The sequence below is a fragment of the Archocentrus centrarchus genome, chromosome 12, assembly GCF_007364275.1.
Source record: "Archocentrus centrarchus isolate MPI-CPG fArcCen1 chromosome 12, fArcCen1, whole genome shotgun sequence".
NCBI lineage: Eukaryota > Metazoa > Chordata > Actinopteri > Cichliformes > Cichlidae > Archocentrus > Archocentrus centrarchus.
The window spans coordinates 8,641,090-8,666,419 of record NC_044357.1 but is presented as its reverse complement, the minus strand read 5'-3'; the positions used below and the strand labels follow the sequence as shown (position 1 = coordinate 8,666,419).

Here is a 25,330-nt window from a genome sequence, read left to right as displayed (position 1 = left end):
TTTGTTGGACATTCACATCTTCTCAAGTAATTAAGCCCAAAGAGAGGAGTTCAGGTGTATTGCTATAAGAAAGACCAGCCCAGCCTTACACAGTCACGGCTGAACGTTTCTCGTAAAATCCGAGTATTGCTTCGTGTAAAGTCACTCTCCTCTGAGGAGGATAATCTGGGTGAAGAGACGAGAAAACAGAGAGAGGAGCTTGGTACCTCTCGGTCAGCGGGTCAAAGAGTTTCTGCCTTTTTTTTTTTTTTTGTATCTGGAAGAAAGCTTCTTCAGCAGACTGATTAAACTGAAACCATTCTGAATCTGTGAATCCATCAGTTGGGATTGAAAGGCAGCCCACACTGGACAGAGAAACAGATGGGCACATGTGCAGCCAGGTAAGTGTGAAGAGCGGCTCCGGCAACATGCCGACTCTAGAAGTCAGAGAAGAGATCCTGCGGGCCCAGATGAATGATAAAAGGAGCGATGGTGCGCGGCTGGTAGAAAGGATTGTCAATGAACAGACCACCTGCAGCGATGAAGATCAAAGAAAAAGAAAGATAAACTAATTAGTGCATTGCTTTTAACTTTCTAACTGGTACATGAACATATTAACAGTATGGGCAAATTTAAAACTGTCTATATGGGAATGCCCTGTAGATTAAATGAAAGCAATAGTTAAACACTTTGGGAAATAATCTTAATGGCTTTTTTGGGAGAGTCGATAAGAAGATGAGAAGATCAGTGCCGATTGTCTAATTAATATGAAGATGCATCCAAAGGACACTTAGTTTAGCAAAAAAGACCTGAAATGAGGGAAACAGCCAGCTACTCTCTGCCCAAAGCAACTCCAAGATATTTTTTGGACGGGTATCATGATGACTACACTTACACTCTTATTGTATTTAAAAAATTGTGCTGAATTATGCTGTTGGGACCTTTCTCCCTTTTACTTATAAAATAATTTCACGGTGGAATTCAGATTATGAGAAAATGCCTCCTGCGGCCGTGGAGTCGATTTTTCAGAAGACAACAAACTGATGATAAGTGATGTGCTCTTACCAAGCAGGGATGGTCAAAGTAATAATGCTCATGGTTGCTTCAGAATTAAAGTTCACTGTTCAGTCATAATATTAAAACCAGCATCTACTGAAAGGTTCATCTCAGTGGGTCTGACCACTGTGATGGCACAGAATGACAATGTGCCTCAACGCACTGCAAAAACTGCTCGGCGAACACAACAAAGAGCTGACAGTTTTAACTCAGATTGCAGCATGTGAAAACAAGACTGATCGCTCGCAGCCCCGCCCCACAATCAGACTCAAAGGGCCGTCTGCCAGTGTCCAGGTGGCAGATATAATTGGGCCCCCCTAGGGATCATATGTTTATGCCTGTGCCCTGGAAAAGTGCACAGAGCAAAAGACTTAAAATCATGATAATCTGGTTTCTGCTGCTAATTAAACCATTCTTAACATTTCTACCCTGTGGGTTCCTCAGCCTAGCTTGGCTAGCTGTTTCCCCTCATTACAGTCTTTGTAGCTTAAAGTGCAACAAAGCCAATAAGAATATTTCCATAAATATTAAAACTTGGTCTTCAGGTTTTTATGCATTAAAATAATTTCAACCTGAAAGAAAAGAATGACAGAAAAACAAACAAACAAACAAAATGGAACAAGTGGAAATCGTCTTCAATCATGTGAGACTGAAGTTAACTTCCTGGAAGGGTAAAGATTTTTTTAAAGGCTTTATAATAACTCAGTGGAGCTCAACCAACCATTGGACAAGACACTGGGTCCTCTCATCCAATGACTGCGCCTCATAGCCGTAACCATGGAGACATCGTCGGGGGGGGTTATCACTTGCTGGTAGGATGTGGTGAAGGGCCAGCACAACTCTGTCTCGATTGGCACTCTGACTGGTTGATGGAGTACACTTGAGTTTCTCCTTTATTGTGCTGTATTTACATTTAGCCTTTTATTTATTATGAGTTCAGAATTTTTACAGGCTCATCTCACAGAGGATAGTTTTAAGCCTAGGTTTCAGTGACTTTAAAATGAGCAAACAACAAATACGACAATGATACTGAAATTAGGAAACAACATAAAAAACTAACAAAGTACGAATTAATCGTGTCTCTGTTGCTTTCTTTGGATTGTTTGTATGTTTGTGATCAAAATTAATTTTTAATGAATGTCAGGCAAAGATGAAAACCACAATTTAAATCTTATCTTTGTTGAACATGCCATCTTTATTTTTCTGAAGATGACTTGTGCCAATGAATTCAGCTTAAGCGATGTCAGTGTTTTTGTGTTGCAAGAGGGTGCTGCTAGCTAGCTTATGTGACAGCAAATACAACACTGTGGGCGATAACTCAGAGAGCTGAGGGAAACCTGCCAAATATTAATCCACATGCAGTAATGAGATCGTGCAGCTGAATGCAAGATTGAGGATCTAACAAAAGCTTTCTGAATTCATCATTTGTCGTCTTTGCCTTTTTCCTCCAAATATCTTTAAGCTGAAGGTCAAAGAGATGAATCGAGAGGTGCTGAGGTACTGAAATTCAATCTTTGTGAATGCATGAGGTTGGAATATTAAAGCTTGAGAGTGACAGTAGTATTTGCAGGCTTAAAAAGTAGGTAAACTCTCTCTATGTCAGCTGACATAACTGCCAATCCAGTCCAAACACAAGAGGAAGGTACTACTGCATCAAGTTCCTAAGTAGCTGAAAGCCTTAAAATGAGATATACAACAAGAACTGTTCAGCTTTCATTGGAGATAAACTTTATTTTGCAGCATTGATGATTTATTCCTATACATCCTTCACACTGCTCACATTATTTTCTTTGTACACAGGATATGCGTGTTGTGTACAACACACATAGCATTGCAAAGGATATCATCTTCTTTAGCAAAGAAAAAACAAAATAACAAAAGGCTTTTATATATATATATATATATATATATATATATATATATATATATATATATATATATATATATATATATATATATATATATATATATATATATATATATACTCATAGAATGAGGTAACAGTTCACAGTAAAATCCTTCAAGTTTTTTATCTCTTCAGAACCTGCAGGGTTTTTCATATTCATAAAAGTTTTTGGAAACAAAACAATTTAAAAGAAGGAAAAAAAAAAACTTTTACAGATCTTCAGCTCAAATCCTTAATCCTCTCCCTTTCGTCACACTGTAGAAAAAAACGTTTCCCTTCTACAGAAAAACTAGGTGCATTTTGGTATGGCATGTCTCCTATGCTAAAAGAAGTGGTAGTGAGGGACGGGGTAGGCGGGCACTTTCATGACAGGCAACAGAAGCATTCTCTTGGGCAAACCTAGAGGGGAGACATGAGAAGAGCATAGCTCTGCATGAGTCCTGGGAAACAAATAACCAATGCTCACTAGACTACCTACTATGCTAAAAGTATGTCCATCAAACACCGCTCACACTAGTCAAAAAGGTTTCCAGAAGCAGGATTGTAACTGCGAGAGAAAAAGCAGGAATTTATGCACACGTGGTGACAGCCTTCATTAGTGATTTACCTCAGAGGGGGGAGAGAGAGTTAAAGAGGAAGTTAAAGTATAATTTTGGTACAATTCTGATTTTTGCCCATTTGAATCTATTTTATTTTATGACCCCCCAGAAATTTACTGCAATCTGGAACATGGTGACCAGCAGGGGGGGAAACACGAGCAGTCAGACAATCAGACAGGTGGTAAACAATCCACTTTTTCCAGATTGTGTACCACCTTTTTTTGCAGCAGAAAGTGTGAGTGAAATTAGTTGGTGTGACTAATCAATTTGTCCTTGATCTGAACAATTGTGTTAGTGTACAGTATATAGTGTTATCATTAATAATGTTGATCAAAACTACAAAATTAGGAATATAGGAGTAATAAAAAATGAGTTTTTTGAAAGCAGGTAGAGAAAGAGAAGCAGTTGTTTGCATTGTTCTGTAATGAATACTGTAGTAACTCTGGAATGTATTTCAGTGTTGGCCTTATTGAAATCTCAAAGCAGCAAAGCAAAGTGCAAAACAAGCAAATGGGGTAAAATCACGTATCACAAATACTGAGGCGCAATGCCTGAAACTTAAACCCTTCTGTAGGTGAGAGAACTTTGTAGATTTCTGTGCCTCTTTACAGGATTTGTGGCTCATCTCAAAGACATCTGCAGCTCAATGTTTCAAATTGTAGGCATATGAAAATGATGTCTGTGAGCTGAATGCTCACGCTGCAGACTGCCCTACATGATGTAAAGAGAGGGATGTCCTCAGCAGCCCCACCCACCTGTTGTTTAAACTTTCTGTTTGCAAGGCATAGCCAATCAGAAGAAAGATAGCTTAAAGTAAGGGTGACCTTTGATCGAGAGGAGCTAAAACAGATTGTTTCTGACAGAGGATGAACTGAGGGGCTGCACCAAGACTATAAACTATAAGAGAAACAACGCTTATTATTGAACTATGAGGAGACGCAAATCCCTTTGGGGTTGCGTCAGGAGGGGCATCCAGCGTAAAAGTCTCCCAAATCCAACATGCGTGGATACCTGCTGTTGTGACCCCTTGTGAATACGGGAGCAGTTGACAGTTACTTCTTGTTTTTGAACTGTGAGTCATGCAGAGTTATTCCTACATAGTCCAAGAACACAAATGCAGAGTTTAAATTTAGAATAACGCATCTCTTTAAATATCTTAAATAACACATGGAGACCAAAAACACTGCGAGTTATCAAACGCACCCTGCGCTGTTGAAAATTGTGAGGATGAAACATTTCATGTCTGTATTTTTCTCAAGTTCAATGCATATTTTTAATCTCCACTGAACTTCCTACTTACTTGTGGGAAGGTACAGATTAGATTCAAGGTCAGGGCTAGTTATACAAGCTAGGATACGTGACATGTTCTGATGAGTAACGGGGCAAAGGTGCACACAGTATGCAGCAATTTATGCCGTAGCCTTTCCACAGGACATGCAGGGCATTTAACAGCCTAGTTATGCACCACTGTTTTTCAGTGGCTTCGTATTAAGCAAGCTACTATTGGTAAACAATAACTATTTGAATGTGGCACTGAATGTAGACCATTTCATTAAGCATAGCTGTCACACTAACATGTAAAACCATTGGGGCTGCCTGTGAAACACCCCAGCTAATGCTGGGCTCTAGCTTTCATAAACATATAAACTGAGGTGGATTTCATATTCAGAGCTGCTGGATTCTCAGGGGGAGACTAAATATCTGCCTGGGGCCTCAGACTAGTTTCCTCTAGCACATAAGACCCATTCAAATTCCAAGCTGTAAGAAGGACAGAGGCCACCTCATGGTCAAATCCCACTACACAAGACTGAGTCTGTTGAGGTATATGTGTGTATGGAGTGAGTTTCTCTCCAATACTTGTGCTACTAAAGGTCAAGGACTAGTACATTCATATCCTAGTTTCTCTGTGTATATAAAAGCCCAGCGGCTAGCAGTGAGAACAAGAAAACACTGTAGCGGAAGCCCTGCAGATGCAAAGATGGTGTGCATCGTACAGTAAAACCACTGGTCAAAGAATTAGGAGCTCATGCTATTCCTTCTGCTAATATAAACAGAAACTGGGATGGCAGCAGGACAGGTAGTGTGCTCCGTTTAATAAAAGCCCAGGAACAATCTCACAGAGAATTATAGGCAACTACTCTTTTCTATTTAAGATATGTGAAGGCAAACGACTGCAAGCGTGTTAATGTAATCTCAATCAGGATCACTTTTTGGGTGATTTTGGATCAAAGCTTGAGACAGACAACAGCACATTATGCTGATAGAGTTGCGGTTCAACCATAAGAGATTGAGAGGTGACAAGCAGATTAACAAACAAGGGGTGAGTGGATCATTAGCCAAAGCACAGATAAGATTGCAGCAAGCCAAAAAAGAGATTCAGTGTTAAACTTGGATCATAAAGAGATCAATATTTTAAAGTAATTTTGAGAAAAGGGAAGAAATTGCTATAAAAAGCAGTAAAGGAGAAGGGCTGTAAGTGTAAACCTACTGAAGACTCATTCATTTACCACAAATGGCTAAAGAGAGAGAGACGGGGGGGAAGGGAGATTACAGATGGAAAAAGGAGGCTTAAAATGATGAAGAGTGGACAGGGAAGAGGCACGTACCGTATGCAGGAGCAGCTGCTGCAGCTGGGCTGTAGCCATACGGTGTCCCAAAGCCTGCTGGGGAAGAAGTTATAAGGTCTAATTCAGTTCTGCACTTATACAAGTTTTAACTTCTTCAGTAACTTCAGATGACTGTTGTCACCATTCTGAATTCCAGCAGACAGCTGTAGGTTGAAAGTAAGAGTCCTGAGTAGATGCTATTCATTCTCGAGCATAATGAAGAGAAATCCAACCCTTACAGCGGGTTTTATATACTGGAGATCAGCACAAAAGAAAATCTTTTTCTGGTAATTTTTTTGTTAACACTGTGTTATACGGGTTACTGTAGGATGTTTGTGATATTTTCAATACAACTACAGGGAAATGGATGTTTATTTACCACAGGGAATGAGCAAGGAGCCTAAAGCAGAGGAAAAATGTCAGAACTTTAAAGCCAACAATAAAAGAAAATGCCAAATCTGCACAAACTATCATATCAAATGTAAAAATGAATGTAAAATACAGTGTAGCACAGAAATTCTGTACAGTAGTAAAAAGGATAATCAGCAGGCTCAGGTGGGAACAGAGATTTAAGTTAAAAACCATTTTCAGTATCTTCTGATGTGAGGTTGAAGCATCTTTTTAGAGAAGATACATGTGTTATGCCATCAAAATTAAGATTGAGTTACTGCATTATTGATTAATAAAATGGTTCTTGGAAGCCTAAATGACTTCCAGCACACTAAAAAAAAAAACAAAAAAAAAAAACAAAAACAAAGTGTTCGTACAGATGCCAAAGCAAACATGGTTTCATATAAGAAAACACACAAAATCTCTTCACTACCTGGCGTGACATATCCAGGTGCGGCTGCACTGACGAAGGCTCCTCTTGCGAGGGCTGCTCTTCCTCTTCCTCTGGCTACCTGAGCTGCTACTGCTGAGGCCGCCGCTGCCGCTGCCAGGGCTCCTTTGGTCTGAACACAGTACATATATTAACAATAATGATGCCAAGATCAGTAGCTGCACATAAAGCTCTAAATACTGTATCTGTGTTTGCATGAATAGAGTGGTAAGAAGATATCAAATCAAACACACAGTGATAGTGTTCTAATGCTTTTGGGCCTCATTTTTCAGAGATCTATATGGCATATAGGCTTATTGACAAATAAGCCTATATGCCATATTGACAAAATAAGTGGAAGAGTGTTGATCTGATAACAGCACAGCATCGATGTGTTAAACTTGTTAAATCAGTCTAAACACAGTGTTATTGATCACTGATGGGGAACAGATTGGACTAATTGTCTCACTGCTTTGTGACCAGAAACACAGTTTAACTGTTTAACAGGCTCTCTGGGATAAGGCTTAAAGAATGGTTTGATGGTTGCTTGTTGTTTCAGTGTAAATGCACATGCTGCAGACTTAAGAAGAGACTGTGTCTGGTATGCGCTGCAAATGCGTGTCTCTTCTTACCTGAGGCAATATCTTCTTTTTCTTGTTTGCAGCTGCGTTGGGACCAGAGAAGAGTTTTTCCAGAGCTGCTAGAGCAGCGCTGGCCTTTGCTACCTTTTTGTTGGGGCCTGCCCCACGGAACTTCTGCCCATCGACCTCCACCTGACATGCACACAAATATTCATGGAAATATGTTTTATAATTAAAGAGTAACAAGACGAAAACACTGCATTTTGGACCCGTAGTGATTTTTAAACAATGAATTCTCTCTGTTCTTCTTTTATTGTTGTAGTTACTTCTATGGGTAGTCACACTTCTTATATTACAAATCTGTTAGAGCTAAAAAAAAAAAAAAATCCCAGAATATTACCCAAAGCTGAGGGTGTTGTTTTTCAAGTCATCAGTGACTCAGCTAGAGAGTGTTGCTGAACAGGACAGCTTGTTTAAGGATGTCCTGCTGTCAAGCAGGCCTGCTAATCAATCAGCAGAGCGATGGAGCAACCAGGCATGTCGGAAAACAAACCACCCCACTGACAGTGTTTCTGACTGTGTACAATACTGTGCACAAGTCTTGAGCCACCCCTCATTTCTTTATATTTTGCTAGAAAAAAAAGTGCAGCGCTTTATTGAAATGCGTAAACATTAATGTGCAAACATAAATTTGAACATAGTCTGAACTTGCATCACTGGTACAGCTCACCAGGTTGAGTAGGTGACCCATATATTAAAGGGCTATTGCAGAGGCATTGGTTTAGAATAGAATGCCACAATGAGATTGGAAACATCTTCCCTGAGGACATTAATTGTGTTTTCCCCCGTGTTCTTTCTCTCCCAGCTTTCCTTGTCAATAGAGGCTAAAACGGCCCTACCCACATAAAAAAAACAAAAACAGTATGAACTCTCTGAGGCAGCTTTCATGTAATTTCTTTAAGTAGTCTTCAGGAATAGCTCTCCAGGCTTCTTGAAGGACATTCAAAGCTCTTCTTTGGATCGTGGCTGCTTTTTGTTCCATTCTCTGTCAAGATGATCTCACACTCTTTGAGTAATGGTCCGGGCTCTGAGTGATGATATCTGAGAGCTGAATGCTCTGAGTGTGTTTGGGAACAGTTTGTGGAACAGTCTAGTTTACCTGACGACCTGAGGGCTGCTGAGACTGCAGGGATTTTAAACTAAACTCAAGACATTCCTATTTAGTTTAGCTTTTTAAGGTTTTAGTATTTGTTTATTTATTTCATATTACTTTTCATTTATTTACTGGTAAGTGTATTTTTTTCACTGCAATATTTGTTTTCACATATATTGTTTATTAGATTTATGTCTACATTATTTCACCTTAGTTACCTTTATATTTTCCTTTTACTTAATATTTTTTATCTACAGTGTTTCTATATGACAATCTTCATATGATAGAATTTCTCATTTACCTGACAACGTACAGACTACATCAGTGGGCTCGGGTGGGTGTCTAATGTCTAGCTGGGGACGGAGTGATGGAGGGGTGATGAGAGGCTGTAGTGAAGGAGATATATGTGTCTGTACCTGCTTTGATGGTTCATAATTCCATCAATTTTGACAAGATCTCCAACACCTCTGACTGAAATGCACCAAACCATGACAGAGCATCCACTGTGTTTTACAGATGATTGTAGACACCCACTGTTGGACCTCTCTCCTGACCTCCACACAATGATGATGATTTGAACCAAAAACTTCACGTTTGGATTTATCAAACCTGTTGCCACTTATTTTCAGTCCAGTTCTTGTATAATGTCTTTTTCATCCTGTTTCCCTTCCTGAAGAACGGCTTCTTGACAGCCACCCTTCCACTGAGATCATTTCTGATGAGGCTTCAGTGAACAGTAGATGGATCAACTGAAGGGCCAGATGCATCTTTTATATGTTGGCCACTTTATGGCTGCTTCAGACTAAATCTATAACCATGTATCTCAAATGATTTTCTATATCACTTAAAAAAAAAATCATAATAGTGTATACATAAAGCTCTCACCTCCATAACAAAACGTTTGTCGTGGCTGCCTCCACTCTCAGAGATGAGCTCATATTTGAGGCCTCTTCTCTTTTCATTTAGCTCCATGACAGGATTCTTTCCACTTGCTGTCAATATGGGACCCTGAGTTCGCACCTGGGAAGTGAAAAAGTATTAAAGTAACTTAATTTAAAAGTGGGCTCACTGATTTATTAAATAACACCTCTGACAGTTAACATAGGAACAGGAGCATGGCATGAAAATGTTAGTGCTTTAGGTACCTTTCATGTTAAACCACAGTGACTTCCCATTCTGCTTCAATAGCTCAAATCAAAGTTCATTAGATTTTTAAAAAAGCATTTGAACTGAGTGTCCATCCATCCATTCGCTTCTGCTCATCCTGTTCAGGGTCGTGGGGGGGCTGGAGCCTATCCCAGTTGTCATGGGGCGAGAGGCAGGGTACACCCTGAACAGGTTGCCAGCCTGTTGCAGGGCCAACACAGAGAGACAAACAACCTTTCACGCACATGCTCTCATTCACACCTATGGGCAATTTAGTGTAGCCAATTAACCTAACCCCAGTAAGTGCATGTCTTTGGAATGTGGAAGGAAACCAGAGTACCCGGAGGAAACTCACGCAAGCACGGGGAGAACATGCAAACTCCACACAGAGAGAGGGAGAGGCCTGTGAGGCAGCAGTGCTAACCACTGCGCCACCGTGCCGCCCCTGAACTGAGTGTGTGCGTTCTCATTCCCTACCTCCAGTGTGTTGGAACTGTCCGAGGAGTGTGCTGGGTTATTGCTAGTGTGTGAGGAGGTCTCACTCTTCCCCTCACTGTCCGACTTCTCGTCCGAACTCATGGGGTCCAAGTCTGAGTCAAATCCAGTCGGGTAGCCCATTGCCTGGAGAACCTTGAGGAGGAAGGTGAGGAAGTAAAAATTAAGGAGGGACATGTGGGAAGGAAAAACCAGGCAAAAAAATTAAATAAAATTAATTAATACAAGCCGATGAAAAATATTTGCCCCTTTCCTAATTTATTTGTGTATTTGCTTATTTGACACAGTTACATGGTTCAGACAAAACAAATTTTAATATTAGACTAAAAACAGCACAAACTGCAGTTTTTAAATGATAATTTAATTTTTCATCAGTCCACAGAATATTTTCCCAAAATCTTGGGGATCACTGAGATGTTTTTTGGCAAATGTGAGACGAGCCTTCTTTTTGGTCAGCAGTGGTTTTCTCCTGGGAGCTCTCCCGTGGATGCCATTTTTGCCCAGTCTCTTTCGTTTTGTTGAATGATGACCTCTGACCTTAACTGAGGCAAGTGAGGCCTGCAGTGCTTTAGATGCTGTTCTGGGTTCTTTAGGTACCTCCTGGATGAGTCGCCGATGCGCTCTTGGAGTAATTTTGGTAGGCCGGCCGCTCCTGGGAAGGATCATCACTGTTCCAAGTTTTCTCAGTTTGTGGATAATGGCTCTCACTGTGGTTCGCTGGACTCCCAAAATCTTAGAAATGCTTTGTAACAATTTCCAGACTGATAGATGCCATTGACTTTGTTTTTCAGCTGGTTCTTTAGATCGTGGCATGATGTGCTGCTTTTTTTTTTTTTTTTTTTTAGATCTTTTAGCCTGCTTCACTTTGTCAGACAGGCTCTATTTAAGTGGTTTCTTGATTCAACAGCTCTTACGGTAATCAGGCCTGGGTGTGGCTAGTGAAATTTAACTCTTTTTCACACAGGGCAGGTAGGTTTGGATAGCTTTTTTCTCTTGTTTTGTATTTACTCGGGTTATCTTTGATTTTGAAATTTGTTCAATAATCTTGCATATTTGTTACAGTGTGGCAAATATGCAAAAAAAGGAAAACCTTCCTGAAAAATCAGGAAGGGGGCAAACAGATTTTTAGCACTGCATGATGACATTAAAGTAACAAAGTGAGAAAGAAAACCTTCAAAATAACTAAACATCATCTTACTGCTTTTGCAATATGAATATCATTTCAGATGAACACATTTAAATCCCTTTATGTTACATCACTTCATTCTGAAAGACTGAATCTGTGTAATCAGGTAAAAAAATATTAAGCACATTGAGGATCTATTTCAACCAATATTTATTTTTGAAGCAGCAGTACTACAACATTAATACAGCAAATGTATAATGTTTACAGTCAACGTATCCTAGTGCAGTAGCTGATTATCACTTTATTTTAAGTCCCTGACAACACAAACAGCAGATAGATAAGCAGAGGAGAAAGGATGAAACAATGTTGAAGTTTTTAGACTGAACAAATGACTGCTTGCGTCACAGTTGCTCCAGCAGCCCCTGTAGTAAGGGTATAATGTGAGAGGGAGAAGGAGATATAAACAGAAGGTGGGAAAGAGATCAAAAGGTGAGCACATGAGAGAAAGGAAGTGAGCAAGAAGGAGAAAAGAAAAGAAGGAGAGATGGGGAGAAAGAGCCTTTTATGGGAATGGAGCGGATAGCGGATTATCCCAGCTCTGTGCTCTGGAGAGCTCCTTTGTTCACAACCACTTTGGGATTACATGGATTTGCCCATCTTTCCTCCCACACACAAACTCAGCAGGTACACACAGACAGAAACATATTTGTAGCAACACAGGTTTGGCAACAACGGGAGATTATAAAGTTCTTCAGGTAGCCAACTGGAATTACCACCTTGGTGTTTTACGCTTCTGCCAGCCTGTCAAACTGCAGTTTAAATCCGTGCTTGTCCAGACTCACACAATGCTTGGGGTGAAGACTATAATAGGTGGGCCCCAGACATTAGTGTCACTATTTCAGCATCTGACCAAATGTGAAATATGGTCATAATCTAAATATTCTGTTCTTGAGTTATGACTGAATAACAGCAAAGGTACTGAGTGGTGTTCCAAAAAGGTTTTGTGAGGCCACAACGACCTTTAATCCTTCCTCCATCCATCCATCCATCCATGTGAGGTGAGAGGTGGGGTAGACCCTGGAGGAGTTTTTGGTCTGCCACAGGACTAACATATAGAGGAATACAATCATTCATGCTCACAGTCACACCTACTGTATGGCCAACTTGGAATAACTAATTAAACTAACATGCCTTTGGAATGTGGGAGGAAGCCAAAGTACCTGGAGAGAACCCACACAGGGATGAGAGGAACATGCAAACTCTACACAAAAATGCAGCAGATTTGAACCCAACACCATTGTGTATATGCTCAAATAAATCAAAACAATAAAAACAAACATAATCAGACAGTCTAATTACTCCATTATTCCTCTTCAGTCGCACATCCACAGGATATGCTTTACACCCTTTCTTTCATTTGCAACCTTACCTTGACTGCAACGTGAAGCTTGGCGGTCTTCTTGGAGGATCCGGAGGCTTCGTAAATGGTTCCATCCAGGTCCACAGACATGGTGAAGACTGGAGCGTGAACCGGCCCCGACTGGGACAGCAGGCGATACTGCAGCCCTGGTCGGATCTGGTTCAACCGCATCAGGGCGTTCATTGGCTGGTTGGAGTCTATGGCTTTACTGTCCAGAACTACAGTCAAAAATAGATAGACAGTAATAGTAAGAAGCAAAACAAACTAGGGTGGATTTCATAACTGTAACACAACTGTTATAAAACCTGGAATTAGATAAGAAAAATGTCTGATATTTTGTAATGGTTTTCAGCATTCTGGCCAGTTGTTTTTATGTGGAATAAAGGCGCCTTTTTTTCTTTAATCACTTTCCTCCTGTCTGCTAATATCTAGAAATGCCTCTCTGCCTCCATTAGTTGTGGTTCATCTTCTCCTTGTATGAAGAGAGGGCTAAGAATGATTGGGTAGCCTACTTAAATGTTAGCAATCAATACCAGTGATGTGTCTGTGAGTGATGAAAAGGAGTGGAAGGGAATAAGACAAAGGAAAGGTGCAGAGACACAAGGCTTTTTTGTGGATAAAATAAAGATAATCCACACACAGTGAATTCAACTATTTCCCTTCTTTTAGGCTTTAAAATATGACAAGGAGACTATGATATTATATTTGTCTTCCTTCCTGTACCTTTCCTCAGATTCCTCTTCATCTTCTTGATGAGGTCCTTGTCATCCATTGCACCATCTTCATATGGCCTCTTCAGACCTAAGCCTAAAATGGAGAGACACAGATAAACATAGAGAGAGTTGCTAATCAATCACCAACTACAAGAGACGCTTATGTTAACATACACAAAGGCACTTGTGTATGACAGAAACACACAAAGGCAATGTCACAGAGAACAAACGATGCACGAGAACAAGCACAGGATGGATGAACACACAGATAAGATAAACAGAGGCGACAGGGAGCCCAGCAAACAGTCAAACAATGAGGAAGACATGCCAGCTCCTGCCCTATGCACACCTTAATCCATAAATGCTTTTTCCATGTCGGTATCAAAATTTCAAAAGGGCCGATTCGATTTTCCGTGAAAGTCACTTTGGCAGTGTGCCAGCTCAAGATCTTATGAGATTTCCGCAAGTCTCTTTCTTATGTGAGCACAAGCACAAACATTCCTGCACAAAGCACGCACAACCTAAAGCAATTTCACCAAAGCTAATATCCTTAGTGTGACACTGGAGGCAGGGTCGGTTAAAAAAAACAAAAAACAAAAAAAAACATACCGTCATCATCTATGGTAGTTTTGTTATGATTAACATGTCAGCCTTACTTAGGATGCTGCAAGTGTTACAGCTGTGTATAGGAAACACATAATACACCCAGAAAGGTCATGTCAAGTGTAAAAAGACAGCCAAGGCCTGATCCAGAACTGATTCCAGATATCCCAGCATGTGAGAAAAGGGGCAGATAGACCAACAACGGGGAAGAAAATAAACATGTATAAAAGATACATGCACACAGGGTAAAGGACAAGAAGGGAGGGGTGAGAGGCAGGTAGCCAGGTACGTACCTTCTTTATCAGACCAAGGATATTTCTGTGATGGTTTATTTGAGGGAAGAGCCTCCATCTCTAACACCTTGTAGATCTGTCCGAATGCCATGAGCCTGAGAGCATGCTGTTGAACATAAATCACACGCAGCATACACATAAAGAAAGCTTGTTAAATCAAGACAGAGCAGATTTGATGTTAACAGAGTCAAAACATGTCCAGTTCTTCTCCAGTGAAGTATTTGAAAGATTTCAGCTGCATTTACAAGTTTTCTGTTAAAAAGATTCTCAAACCCAGGTTTAGAAACTTTGGAAAGCCTCATCAAACATTATACTACTATTTTTTACTATTTTTTTTATAACAGTGTCTTGCGACACACAAAATCAAAATTGTGCCCAAATATAACTAGACAGACATAATGACTAGTTTCTCTTTTTGTTAACCTATCATTCTCAGTGTATTGTATGCATCCCCGGTCTACACAAACAGAACCGAGTGGCACACAGAGACTTCGCTAATATAAATCTATTAGGGAGGTAGAGTGTCTCAGATATATTCATGGCACCTGGTGCAGCTCATTGACAGAACAGCTCCCTCTCTCCTATCTGCTCTTGTATCTGCTCCAATGCAATTATCCCCATTGACATTCCAGCCTCGTCCAGGCTGCCTTCAAAGGAAATGGACGGCAAGATTCACTAAGCCATGAGGCTCAGAGGCTGTGCGGCTAACTCAAGTGTGTGTGTGTCTAAGGACATGACGGCACACACACACACACCACATGCACACATAAATACTGTCCTCGAGGTGTCAGAGATGGATTTATGGCTTGCAATGGCAATAGTTTCCCACACCAATCATTAAAATGCAGCACCACACAGCTCTTTCTGGTGACTGAATCTGTGTGTGTGTGTGTGTGTGTGTGTGTGTGTGCACAGAATGAGTGGCTGGGGCAGCAATGAGGTCTTCCTGTCTTGCTAATGGGCAAGTTGCTTAATGATTCCCACACACTGACATATCGGGGCAAGAAGGGCTGGGTGATAACAACGCCATAGTTAAGCTGCCTTGTACGCGTGTACCTGTGCACTGAAGGTAATGTCCTCAGCCTGCTGGTCAGTCATGTTGGCGAGTGTGTTTGTTGGCTCTTTCTCACATGGGTCGTGTAAACCTGGACCTCCTGGGGGAAGTGGCAGAAGTTGACACACAGACATGCTAAGTCGGTTGTTGTCACTTTCTGTACTGATGGTGCAGCTCAGCAACATTTAATTGGGCTTCACTTTTAAAAGACAGTGAAAATCCTGACAATTAAAATGGATGGAGAAAAATAGATCCTGTAGGTAAACAAACATTCCCTCGTCAGTGTGACATACATTTCCCTTTGAATTAAAAATATGCTGTTTTGATTTGTATTTTGTTAAAATCTCTTAACTTTTAAACGTATTCTTCCAGTCCTTTAAAGTAGGACCTTTAAAAGCACCAGTCTGAAAGGAGTACACTGGTTTGAGATCCAAAGTAAATTAGCTTTATTCAAAGACAATTTTTCCCAGTGATGCAGAACACTTTGCAAAGAAGCCATTAAGCTAGCCCTAATTAAGATGCTTCCATAATGTCGACCTGCCTCAGACAGCTGTGCTCTGCTGGGTCATTGATAATGTCTCGACCTCTCTCAGAAACAGCTCAAAAATATGTCAAGCAGAGCTGTAAAATATTTCCTCATCTATATTAAGCCTGTTACACAGCTCTCCTCACCGGAAATGGCAGGAATTTGTATGAAAACACTCCAAACATCCTCATCTGCTGAATCTCGAGTTTTTGCAGTCTACATTTATGCATCCACCGCAGTGCCATACCTGGGAGCAGTATGCCTGAGGCCAGACACTCCATGACTCTGCGGAGGGCTTCTCCTGCCCCAAGAGGTCTGTTGCAGGTGGCAATGGCCTTCTCACAGATAAGCTCCAAGGGCTGCAAGAAAACATAAAAAGAGATAAAACAGATGAGTTTGAAATATTTAAAGAAATGTGAGAGTGACGTGCCTTTAAAAGGCGCACTTCATTCACCGACCACTTTGTTAGGTACACCTGTTTACCACAAATCTCTAATCAGCCAATCACGTGGCAGCATCAAGACTCACCCATCCCTTTAGAGGTTCCCAGATGGGATGCCTATTGCACATGTCCCTTAGTATCCTGAGAACAATAACGCAGGACTTGAGTCCGTTTACGCGAGCCTGAGATGGAGGAAGGGAAAAACAGAGAGAGACACAAAATAAGAGAAAACAGAGAAAGAAGGGAGCAAACAGTACAGGAGGAGTTGTATTTGTTCAAACACACACAGATTATAGCCTGCAAAATAACACAAAGCCACAGTCATGAGGAAGTGATTGGATTGTTCTAAAACTCTGCATCGCAAAACATGTTGAATTAGCTTACTGGACATATGTTTATAATTTTTTCCTTTGTGACTTGTGTCTGTCTCCAGAATATACATACGTTACAACTACTTTCTTTTTTTTTGGTTTCTTTTTAGTCAGTAAGGTAAGTGAGTTGGGAGATAGATGGGGAAAGGGTGTGGTAGGAGAATCAAAGGGAAGCACTGACATACTGTACAGAGCAGGCAGGTTCACATAATTGCCAAAAAGAAAAACAAGTATCAACCATTGCTTTTGTAGCCCTACGATACTTTTTTACTTTTAATCTCACCCTTTTTCCAGTTCATACACAGTGGATGGAGCACAAAATTGTACCTTAAGGTACTTTTGGAACAGATTTGTGATAATTTTTGTCCACGATGTTGCAAAACAACATCCTGCAAACTCGAAATGCAAATTAGAGGACAAAACAAAACATTAGTGTATTTGTAATCAGGTGAACATACACATTCAATTTTTGTTATTTTAGTAAAATGAGTACATTTACACTTCCTAGGTGGGCATAACCACAGTGCTATCTGACTATTCCCTCTGGGTGAGTCGTCAGGCTACAATAAGCATCGGGCACGAAGACAGGAAGTGAGTGGGTGCCGACCTGGAACCACTTGGCGTGTCGCAGCGCTGCCAGGGCCAACAGACATCTGTGTCTATCCAGCACCTCCCCCTCCTCCTCCTCCTCCTCAGCCTCCACTCTCTGCGCAGCAGCACCCAACACTGCCACAAAACAATAACAACCCAATATAGAGAACGTAAAACACACACACGTCAGGTCTGAGTGTGTGTGTTTGAGTGTTGCGTGTGTGAATGTACGCAGACACACCTGAAGTCGTGTGCGAGAGCATACATACGCACACACATGCATGGATATTTTTTGGTACATACAAGGTGCTTTTCATGCCATAAAGTTGCTCTCTCCTTGTACAAAGTGCTCACTCTGCACACTTATCGCAGATCTGTGACGAATGCTCATCAAGGCCTCCTCACTCTTTAAACGGTGTGTCATTTTCAACACTATGATGAGTCAAACATGTGTTGACTGCATCACATATGATGATAAATTCACTGTCCCTCCTAGATGTGCTGAAAATGACACACTGGTGAATACTGGTTGAGTATTTTAAATCCACACAGTGATTGAAAAGTCCGTGAAAAGGAGAGCAACCAGGGCTACAAAGGAGGAGACAACTTTGTGGGATGGAGAGCCCCCCCACAGACATACACCAAACAAATACCTAAGGGGTGTTTGATTTACTGTGTATGAGCACAGTTGGAGCGTATCGAGTTATTTTGTTGTGCCCAGCAATGTAAATCAATCTCTCCTTTATGTATTTGAAAAGGATTTTATTTATTTTGATCCAGTCTGCACCAGGCAGGAGTCAAAATAGTAGCTTGTTTTTCTTCTGCATTACTTGAGGTGCACTTGATTTTCACAAGCTCACAGAGAAAATGGTGCAGAGAAAGCAATTCAACAACCTGTCTGGGCAAACACAGAATCAAGCGCTCCTAAAGTAGAACTGAAAAGAAAAAAAAATCTAATATAGTTTGACCCAGTCTGAGACAAACACAACACAAGAGGGATCAAGGCAGGGTTTAGTCAGAGCATCATGGCTGGTAAAAGTAGAGCATTATACTTTTTTTTTATGTCAGCGTTTGATTCATGCTGCCCTACACACCGGGCTGGCTGAGTTACTGCATCCTCAACCAGCCTGCTACTTGAGAAACAGCACAAAGTCTATGATATGCAAGGCAAGCTGAATCAAACGCAGCTGTGTATGAATGAGTGCGGTTACATGGGGTTTCCAAAGAAGGTTTTATTATGCACGGGACCAACTGCAGATAAAATAAAAACACATTAAAGAGCCCTTTGGGGCTCTCTGAAAACACAACTAGGTAAATATTTTCCTCATCAGTCTCCCATATAAAAAAAAAATCCTTTCCTCAAGAGGCATTAATTTTAAATGTCAAATGTTATAAAATGCAGTGTAGCGCTTCCTGACAATAGCGTGCTGTTGTGTGCAATCTATGTTTCAGTGTGACGTATCAGGGTAAATCCTACGGTCTGTCAGACTGGACCCAGCTGCACACTGGATTGTTCAGCTGCTAGTAGATCATTAGGCTCTCTCTTGTTGTGTGTCCTCCCACTGTTCTCTCAATCAGCACTCTTTTTTTTACCCCAATCTTCCTCTCTACCTCAATTAAAAAAAAAATGTTGTTCTTGTGCCCCCCCCCCCCCCCCCCCCCCCCCCCCATCCCTCTGTGACTGCCACACAAAGCAAGTGAGCTACATCAGTGAGTAAAGTGCACACATCCATGCAAAATGTCCATATTTTCAAAAGGATATTTAATCGTAGTATAAAAATTTTACTTGTTAAAATGGATAAAATCAAATGCACTAAAGTGACAGGAAAAAATTACCGCTTTAAATCAATACATTGATCATCAGACATCAGCTTGGAGGACATTATTCTCCTGTGTAACATTCACACAGACCTTACTGAAGCATTCTGCACACGTGCAAATGTGGATAGGTTTGGCTAACAAATTTGTTCAAGGATAATTAATCTCACTAATATTTTGCTAATCATTTCCTGACGAGGCTTAGCAGAGCTAAAACAGGCACTGACACTGGACTAAACCGCTGGTGTTTGTGCCTGCTGATGCATGTGTTAATGTGAAAAGTATTTGACCCTGCACTTTAAAATATGATCCCCATAAATCTGAGGAGATAGATACCCAGTGTGACAGGTATTTTTATCCATCAGCAACAAAATATGACTGTGTGTGTATGTGTGTGTGCGTGCGTGCGTGCGTGCGTGTGTGCTCCTCCTCCTCCTCCTTATGGCTGAGTGAACATGTGTGCGAGCCTGTGAGTTCCTCTTGGTGAGAAAATACAAGTGGCTCTCTAATATGTCGAGGCATCTGGAATGATGTACGGCAAACCTTCGTGCTATCGCTCATCTCTCTCTGAGACCTGAGTGTGTAGTTGGATGTGAGCCACCGGATAGATGGGCAGCTTGCACCTGCCTGGTTATTGATTTTGCTGGCCTGCTGGCCTTGCTACCCCGTCTTACATCCCACAACCAATTATAACCAGTAACTGCTATGCATGGAAACAGGGGAATGGGGATGGACTGTTAAGTAGACTAAGCACCAGACAGTTTCATCTTGGATGGGGATCCTTGTATTTTACTTTATTATGCTGTAAAATGTAGTTAAGTAACTTGAGCAAATGAGGCTTTTTGGAGCAGTATGTTTTTGTAATCATTACTCTGGATAAGTGGACTTATCAGGCATCCATGCAACTTCCCTTAAGCGGTTGATGGTGTTATATCTTACTGTAGGCACGGCATGAGAAATGGCAGCTGCTTTGCTGAGAGATTCAAGCGACAAAGCATCCTTGCCCAAACTTTATGTTGGAGTCTGGCTCTCCACCTGTGCTCCCAGCTTATATTAACCAAATTACATTAACTCAAATACAGAGAGATAAGGGGTGGATTAAAATTGATATGTGGCTGCCGGAGATTTATAAATACTATATATGCATTTAAAAAATGTCTTTACTTAATTGTGTATACAGAACAGAATAATATCAATAAAATCCCATCCACACTCTTGCACACAAATAGGTCAGCTGGCATGTTGCCCCAGATTTGCGCGACTCTGTGCTTCCCTGAATCTCTACAGCATTAATGATAAATGCTCCAGGTTGAAATAAATTCTCCTTTAAGAATTAATGACAAACTGCGTCCCCCTTTTCCAAAAGCCTGAACAAATCATGTAATGGCTGCTGTAATACACTTAATACTTGTTTAAGCCAAGATGGCGCTGCACTTGGTCCAAAGTTCAGCCGCTTACTCTCTTATCACCTCAGTTTTGTTATACTGGTTCCTGTGGAATTCAGGAGTGACACTAAAATCATTACTAAATTCATTACTCCTTAAGAACAATACAGTTTTGATCCCCTACATATAAGAGGGTTGCCAATCCCTTATGGGTCCAATGCTCCTGGCTTTGCCCCACTTAAAGTTTGAGATTTGTGGTGATTGAGCATTTTATTGGCTCCTAGATTATGAAAGAGTCACCCTCAGGGGTTTAGATAATTATTAATGCTTCTTTGCTTTGATATTTAAATGTTTTTGTTTGCATCATCTTGTTCGTGGAGATTCTTTGTCATCTTTGGCGACTATAAGCACTGTATAAGATTCATTTTGTGTTATATAAATCGTATTCTACTTACAAAATTTGAGAGCAACTAACTGGGATCACTGTACATGTGTAGCAGTTTATCAAATCAGGAAAGATAATGTCAACTTTGAAAAGAAACTGACCTAAAAAATTGTGTTTTAGTCTACCAGTGCAATGTTTTTCAGTCAGTTACTCAACTCAAATTCTTTTTTTTTTCCACCAGGAGAAACTAGCACTTATTTTTTTTAATTAACCTTGAGTATTTGTCATTACAAAGTATTAGTACTTCTTGAGTGCAGTTTTTGGCTACTCTACCCACCTCTGCCTGTACCTGTCTTGTCCTGTGTCAGCATCAGTTCATGAGGTCAAACCTCTTGTTTGAAGAAAAATGTGGATTTTTCTATTAAATACACAAAGTTAACTTAAAATCCAATTTATTGTGCATGTGCTGAAGTGTGACCTGAGAAACAACTTTCCTATTTCTGTGCTCCTACCTCGCCCATTTGTCTCTTCCTCCTCTTCTTCTTCCACTTCCTCCTCCACCTCTTCCCCTTCCTCCCCATTCTCCAGCTCCTCCTCTTCCTCCTCTTCCTCCTCCTCCTCCTCGTCTTCACTCATGGCCGGCGAGGTGAGGGTAATCTTCAACGTCAGGTTAGGCTCTGTTGTCGTTTTTACCAAGATGGCTGCCTCAGGCAAGGAGCTCGTGACCTCATATTTCTCTTCTGTCAGCTTCTGTCATGTGTCAGACATAAGGCGATAGTCAGAGGCCAAGGCCACAATATGACACACAACAGATGAAGAACCAAAATATCTGAGCATAGTGTGGCTTACAGACACAAGCATTACTAAGCATAACAGGAGACCAATGAGACATGCTCATGTGAAAAAAAGTAAGTGATACTGGTTATTCTTGATTATGCCATTTCTAAATGGGGCTATTTTTTGACCACAGAACTGACACAGCAATTTGAAATGTAGGTGGTTTATCTAAGATCGATTGCCTGGACCCTTCAAAAGGTATCTGCATAAAAAGAAAAAGAAAAAAGCTTTGGATTTCTCAGTAGTAACGGTGCAAATCAAACACAGACATGATCTGTCAAATCAAATAACATTTATATAAAACTTTGGAAGAGCTGTGAAATCCGTTGAAGACACAGGTATCAAAGAATATCTGATGTGCAGATTAAAAGCCGGTGAATCTTCTGTAAAAGCACAGATTTATTCATGCGCCTACTTCGACATCTGTTTGAGAAACTGTTTATCTGTGCACGCGCTGTAATTCATTCTGGAGAAATCAATCACCACTGACCTCACTGGTCAGGATTAAGACACGATGACTTACAATAACGAGTTCATGCCAGCATACACAGAGGGATGTCAAATGAAGCTTATGTGTAAGTTCAATAAGGAAGATCGGTATTTACTTGTCTGCCTGCATTCCTGGGTGTGGTCTGCCGTCTGTTCTTTACATTACTTCTGCTTTCCCACGCAGTCAAACTCAGTTCTGACATCATTAATTGAGTGCGCTTTAAATCTCAGCGCTCTTCAGTCATTCTGACTTTTAGGCTCTCCTCTGTGTAACCCGCCTGCTCCCCATCTCCACCACCACCAGCTTTTAGAGTCTGGGGGGGAGTCCTGTCCTAATTCCTATCAGTGCTGGGACTTTGTTCTGCTATGTTGATTCATTGCTGCCAAATAACTTATTATTCAAATTCTGTATCTCAATAAATCATGTTCAATTCTTCCAAGTGACCTGTTCTCATTGAACTAAAACACACACGGGTGATTTGGGTGTTCGCACTGACTATACAAATTCCAGGAAACACAGTGTAAAATGTAAATTAAAAAAAAGAATGCAATGGTTTTGCAAATCACATTTTATAATAAACACAACATAGAAAACATATCACGTGTTTAAACTGAGAATATGTGTAATTTTAAGAAAAAAGGTCATTTTGAATTTGATGGCAACAACAACACGTCTCAAAAAAGTTGGGACAGGACCAAGTTTCAGATTCTCTGAATCTTTTGATGATGTCATATACTCTAGATCAGGGCTATTCAATTAGCGGCCCGGGGGCCACATCCGGCCCGCGAACCCCCTTTGACTGGCCCACCCCCTGACTGACCCAACATAAGCTGCAAAAACACATTTAAATCATATTTGCTGTGACAGTTTTAAAATTTCCCACCCTTCCTCTTGTACTTGAACGCACCACTAGCAACGCCAGCCCAGAATACTCTCTCCAAGTGCGACAACCGCCAAAATATATCACTGACAGGTCAAAAACGTAAAATTGACAATGAAAATCGCCGTTTTAACCCTGCTTGGACTGATAAATCTGTTAATTTTACCCCAAAGACTGAACTCTAAGACTGAACTCATTAAGTCAGCATTACTTTGAATATGCAGAAGAAGCTTTAATTTTACAGTTATTAAGTGTTCACTTGGTGCAATTTCTTATGTTGAAATATTTAATGCACTGCATCAGTTGGTCTTTCTAGTTCAACAAATGCACTTTTGCAAATACATCTAAAATGTTATAGAAGACTTTACTGTTGCAAAAAGTTGTTATTATTACATTTTTTTTTTATTAAACATATGTGTGGTGAATAGATGCCTTGTTAAAAATATTCTGGTCAAGGTTTGGACCAAATGTTAAAATTTGCAATGCACTTGAATTATTTTGCTCATCAATTAATGATGTAGTATAAACCCTTTATTGTGAATTCCTTTATTTATTTTTATGACTTAGTTTAGGTGTTAGCATATTTAGAGTTAAATCTCAAGAAATAATATAAGTAGGGGTCTTCGGCCCAGTGGCATCTCAAAATTTTCAAATCTGGCCCAGAAGAAAAAGTAATTGAATAGGCCTGTTCTAGATGATAACAGATTAACAATTTTATCTTGAGGAACATTTTTCTGAAATTGTTCCACAACTTGTAGACGTATTTTTTTTTTCAGATTGGGGACCCTTTGCTCATCTTTACTTCTGAGAAACTCTGCCTCCCCAAGATGCTTTTTTAAAATACCCAATCATGTTATTGACCTGTTGTCAATTGAACTGATAAGTTGCAAAATGATCCTTCAGCTGCTTTTTAAAAAAAAACTTTTGCAGCATTTTATTGCCCCTGCCACAACTTTTGAGACATGTTGCTGCAATCAAATTCAAAAAGAGTTAATATTTTTTCAAGAATATTTTTTCAGTTTATACATTTGATATGTTGCATTGTGAATAAAATAGAGGTTTATGAGTTTGGTTTATGAGCAAATCATTGCATTTTACACAGTGACACAACTGTTTTGGAATTGGGATTCTACTTCACAAATTAACTGTGTTTTTGTTTGTATAACTTACACTGCTTGGGAAATTAGCCCATTTATACATTCACACAGGATAAACACCTATGAAAGGGTAAAAACTGGTCCTTACAATTTAAGTGTTTCTCTTTATTAAAGTAACAGTTGATTAAGGAGGTTAATGCCAGAAAACGATGTCCATGGTTTGGTGCTCGGTGGGAAAATATTACTCTTGTGGTTACAGGAAGTTTCCTTGTTATGAATGAAAGTGTGACGTCCTCATAAGTGACAAAAACGAGTGTATCTGTGTTTACGTGTGTATTTCGGAGGCCTTTTAAATGAGCAGCGAGTCACACAGGGCCCATCTACATCCCATTTGGCTCTGATGGGAAATTCAAAATCGCTGGTCACTGGGCCGCAACATGAGATTACTTCTCCGCTTGCACACACACACACACACACACACACACACACACACACACACACACACACACACACACTTTCTTTCCATCTCACAAAATGTAATTGTAAGCAGAGGTTGTGCAGGAGCACTATTTATTTATTGAGTAATTTCTGCAGGTTGGGAAGTGTTTCCCTACATTTGTTGTTATCGCTAAATACTTTCCTTCCAATCAGATCTCTTCAACAGACTGCAATGACATATGTCCTTTGAATTAAATGATGTGCAATCCTAATGAAACAACATATGGTATAATTTCTAGATTATAAAACATAAACAGGCGCAGAGGTCAAAGACACAGGCTGTTAAAGAGATACACAGTACCAGTCAAAAGTTTGGACACACCCATTCATATGAATAGGTGAGTGTGTCCAAACTTTCAACTGGTACTGTGTGCCGGCAGAAAGACGGCTTTTTGCATGCTGCTTTGTGTGTGTGTGTGTGTGTGTGTGTGTGTGTGTGTGTGTGTGTGTGTGTGTGTGT

The 25,330-nt window shown here is 40.4% G+C and overlaps 1 protein-coding gene across 5 annotated transcripts in view; it reads right to left on the bottom strand.

The window, feature by feature from the left end:
• Positions 1-25,330, bottom strand: part of strbp (spermatid perinuclear RNA binding protein) — an 82,996-nt gene continuing 57,666 nt past the window's right edge. For 2 of the 5 annotated variants that reach the window (XM_030742440.1, XM_030742441.1), the window contains exons 6-19: positions 21,581-21,818; positions 17,497-17,615; positions 16,605-16,700; positions 16,324-16,435; positions 15,553-15,650; positions 14,497-14,602; positions 13,611-13,694; positions 12,897-13,105; positions 10,324-10,476; positions 9,586-9,720; positions 7,599-7,739; positions 6,970-7,099; positions 6,147-6,203; positions 1-511 (exon numbers count right to left, since the gene is read on the bottom strand). In XM_030742440.1, coding sequence (XP_030598300.1) covers positions 417-511; positions 6,147-6,203; positions 6,970-7,099; positions 7,599-7,739; positions 9,586-9,720; positions 10,324-10,476; positions 12,897-13,105; positions 13,611-13,694; positions 14,497-14,602; positions 15,553-15,650; positions 16,324-16,435; positions 16,605-16,700; positions 17,497-17,615; positions 21,581-21,818 — 1,773 coding nt within the window. In that variant the 3' untranslated portion in view covers positions 1-416. Of the gene's footprint in view, positions 512-3,038; positions 3,341-6,146; positions 6,204-6,969; positions 7,100-7,598; positions 7,740-9,585; positions 9,721-10,323; positions 10,477-12,896; positions 13,106-13,610; positions 13,695-14,496; positions 14,603-15,552; positions 15,651-16,323; positions 16,436-16,604; positions 16,701-17,496; positions 17,616-21,580; positions 21,819-25,330 lie in introns of those variants that run through there. The other 3 variants (XM_030742443.1, XM_030742445.1, XM_030742444.1) reach the window with 3 other exon arrangements.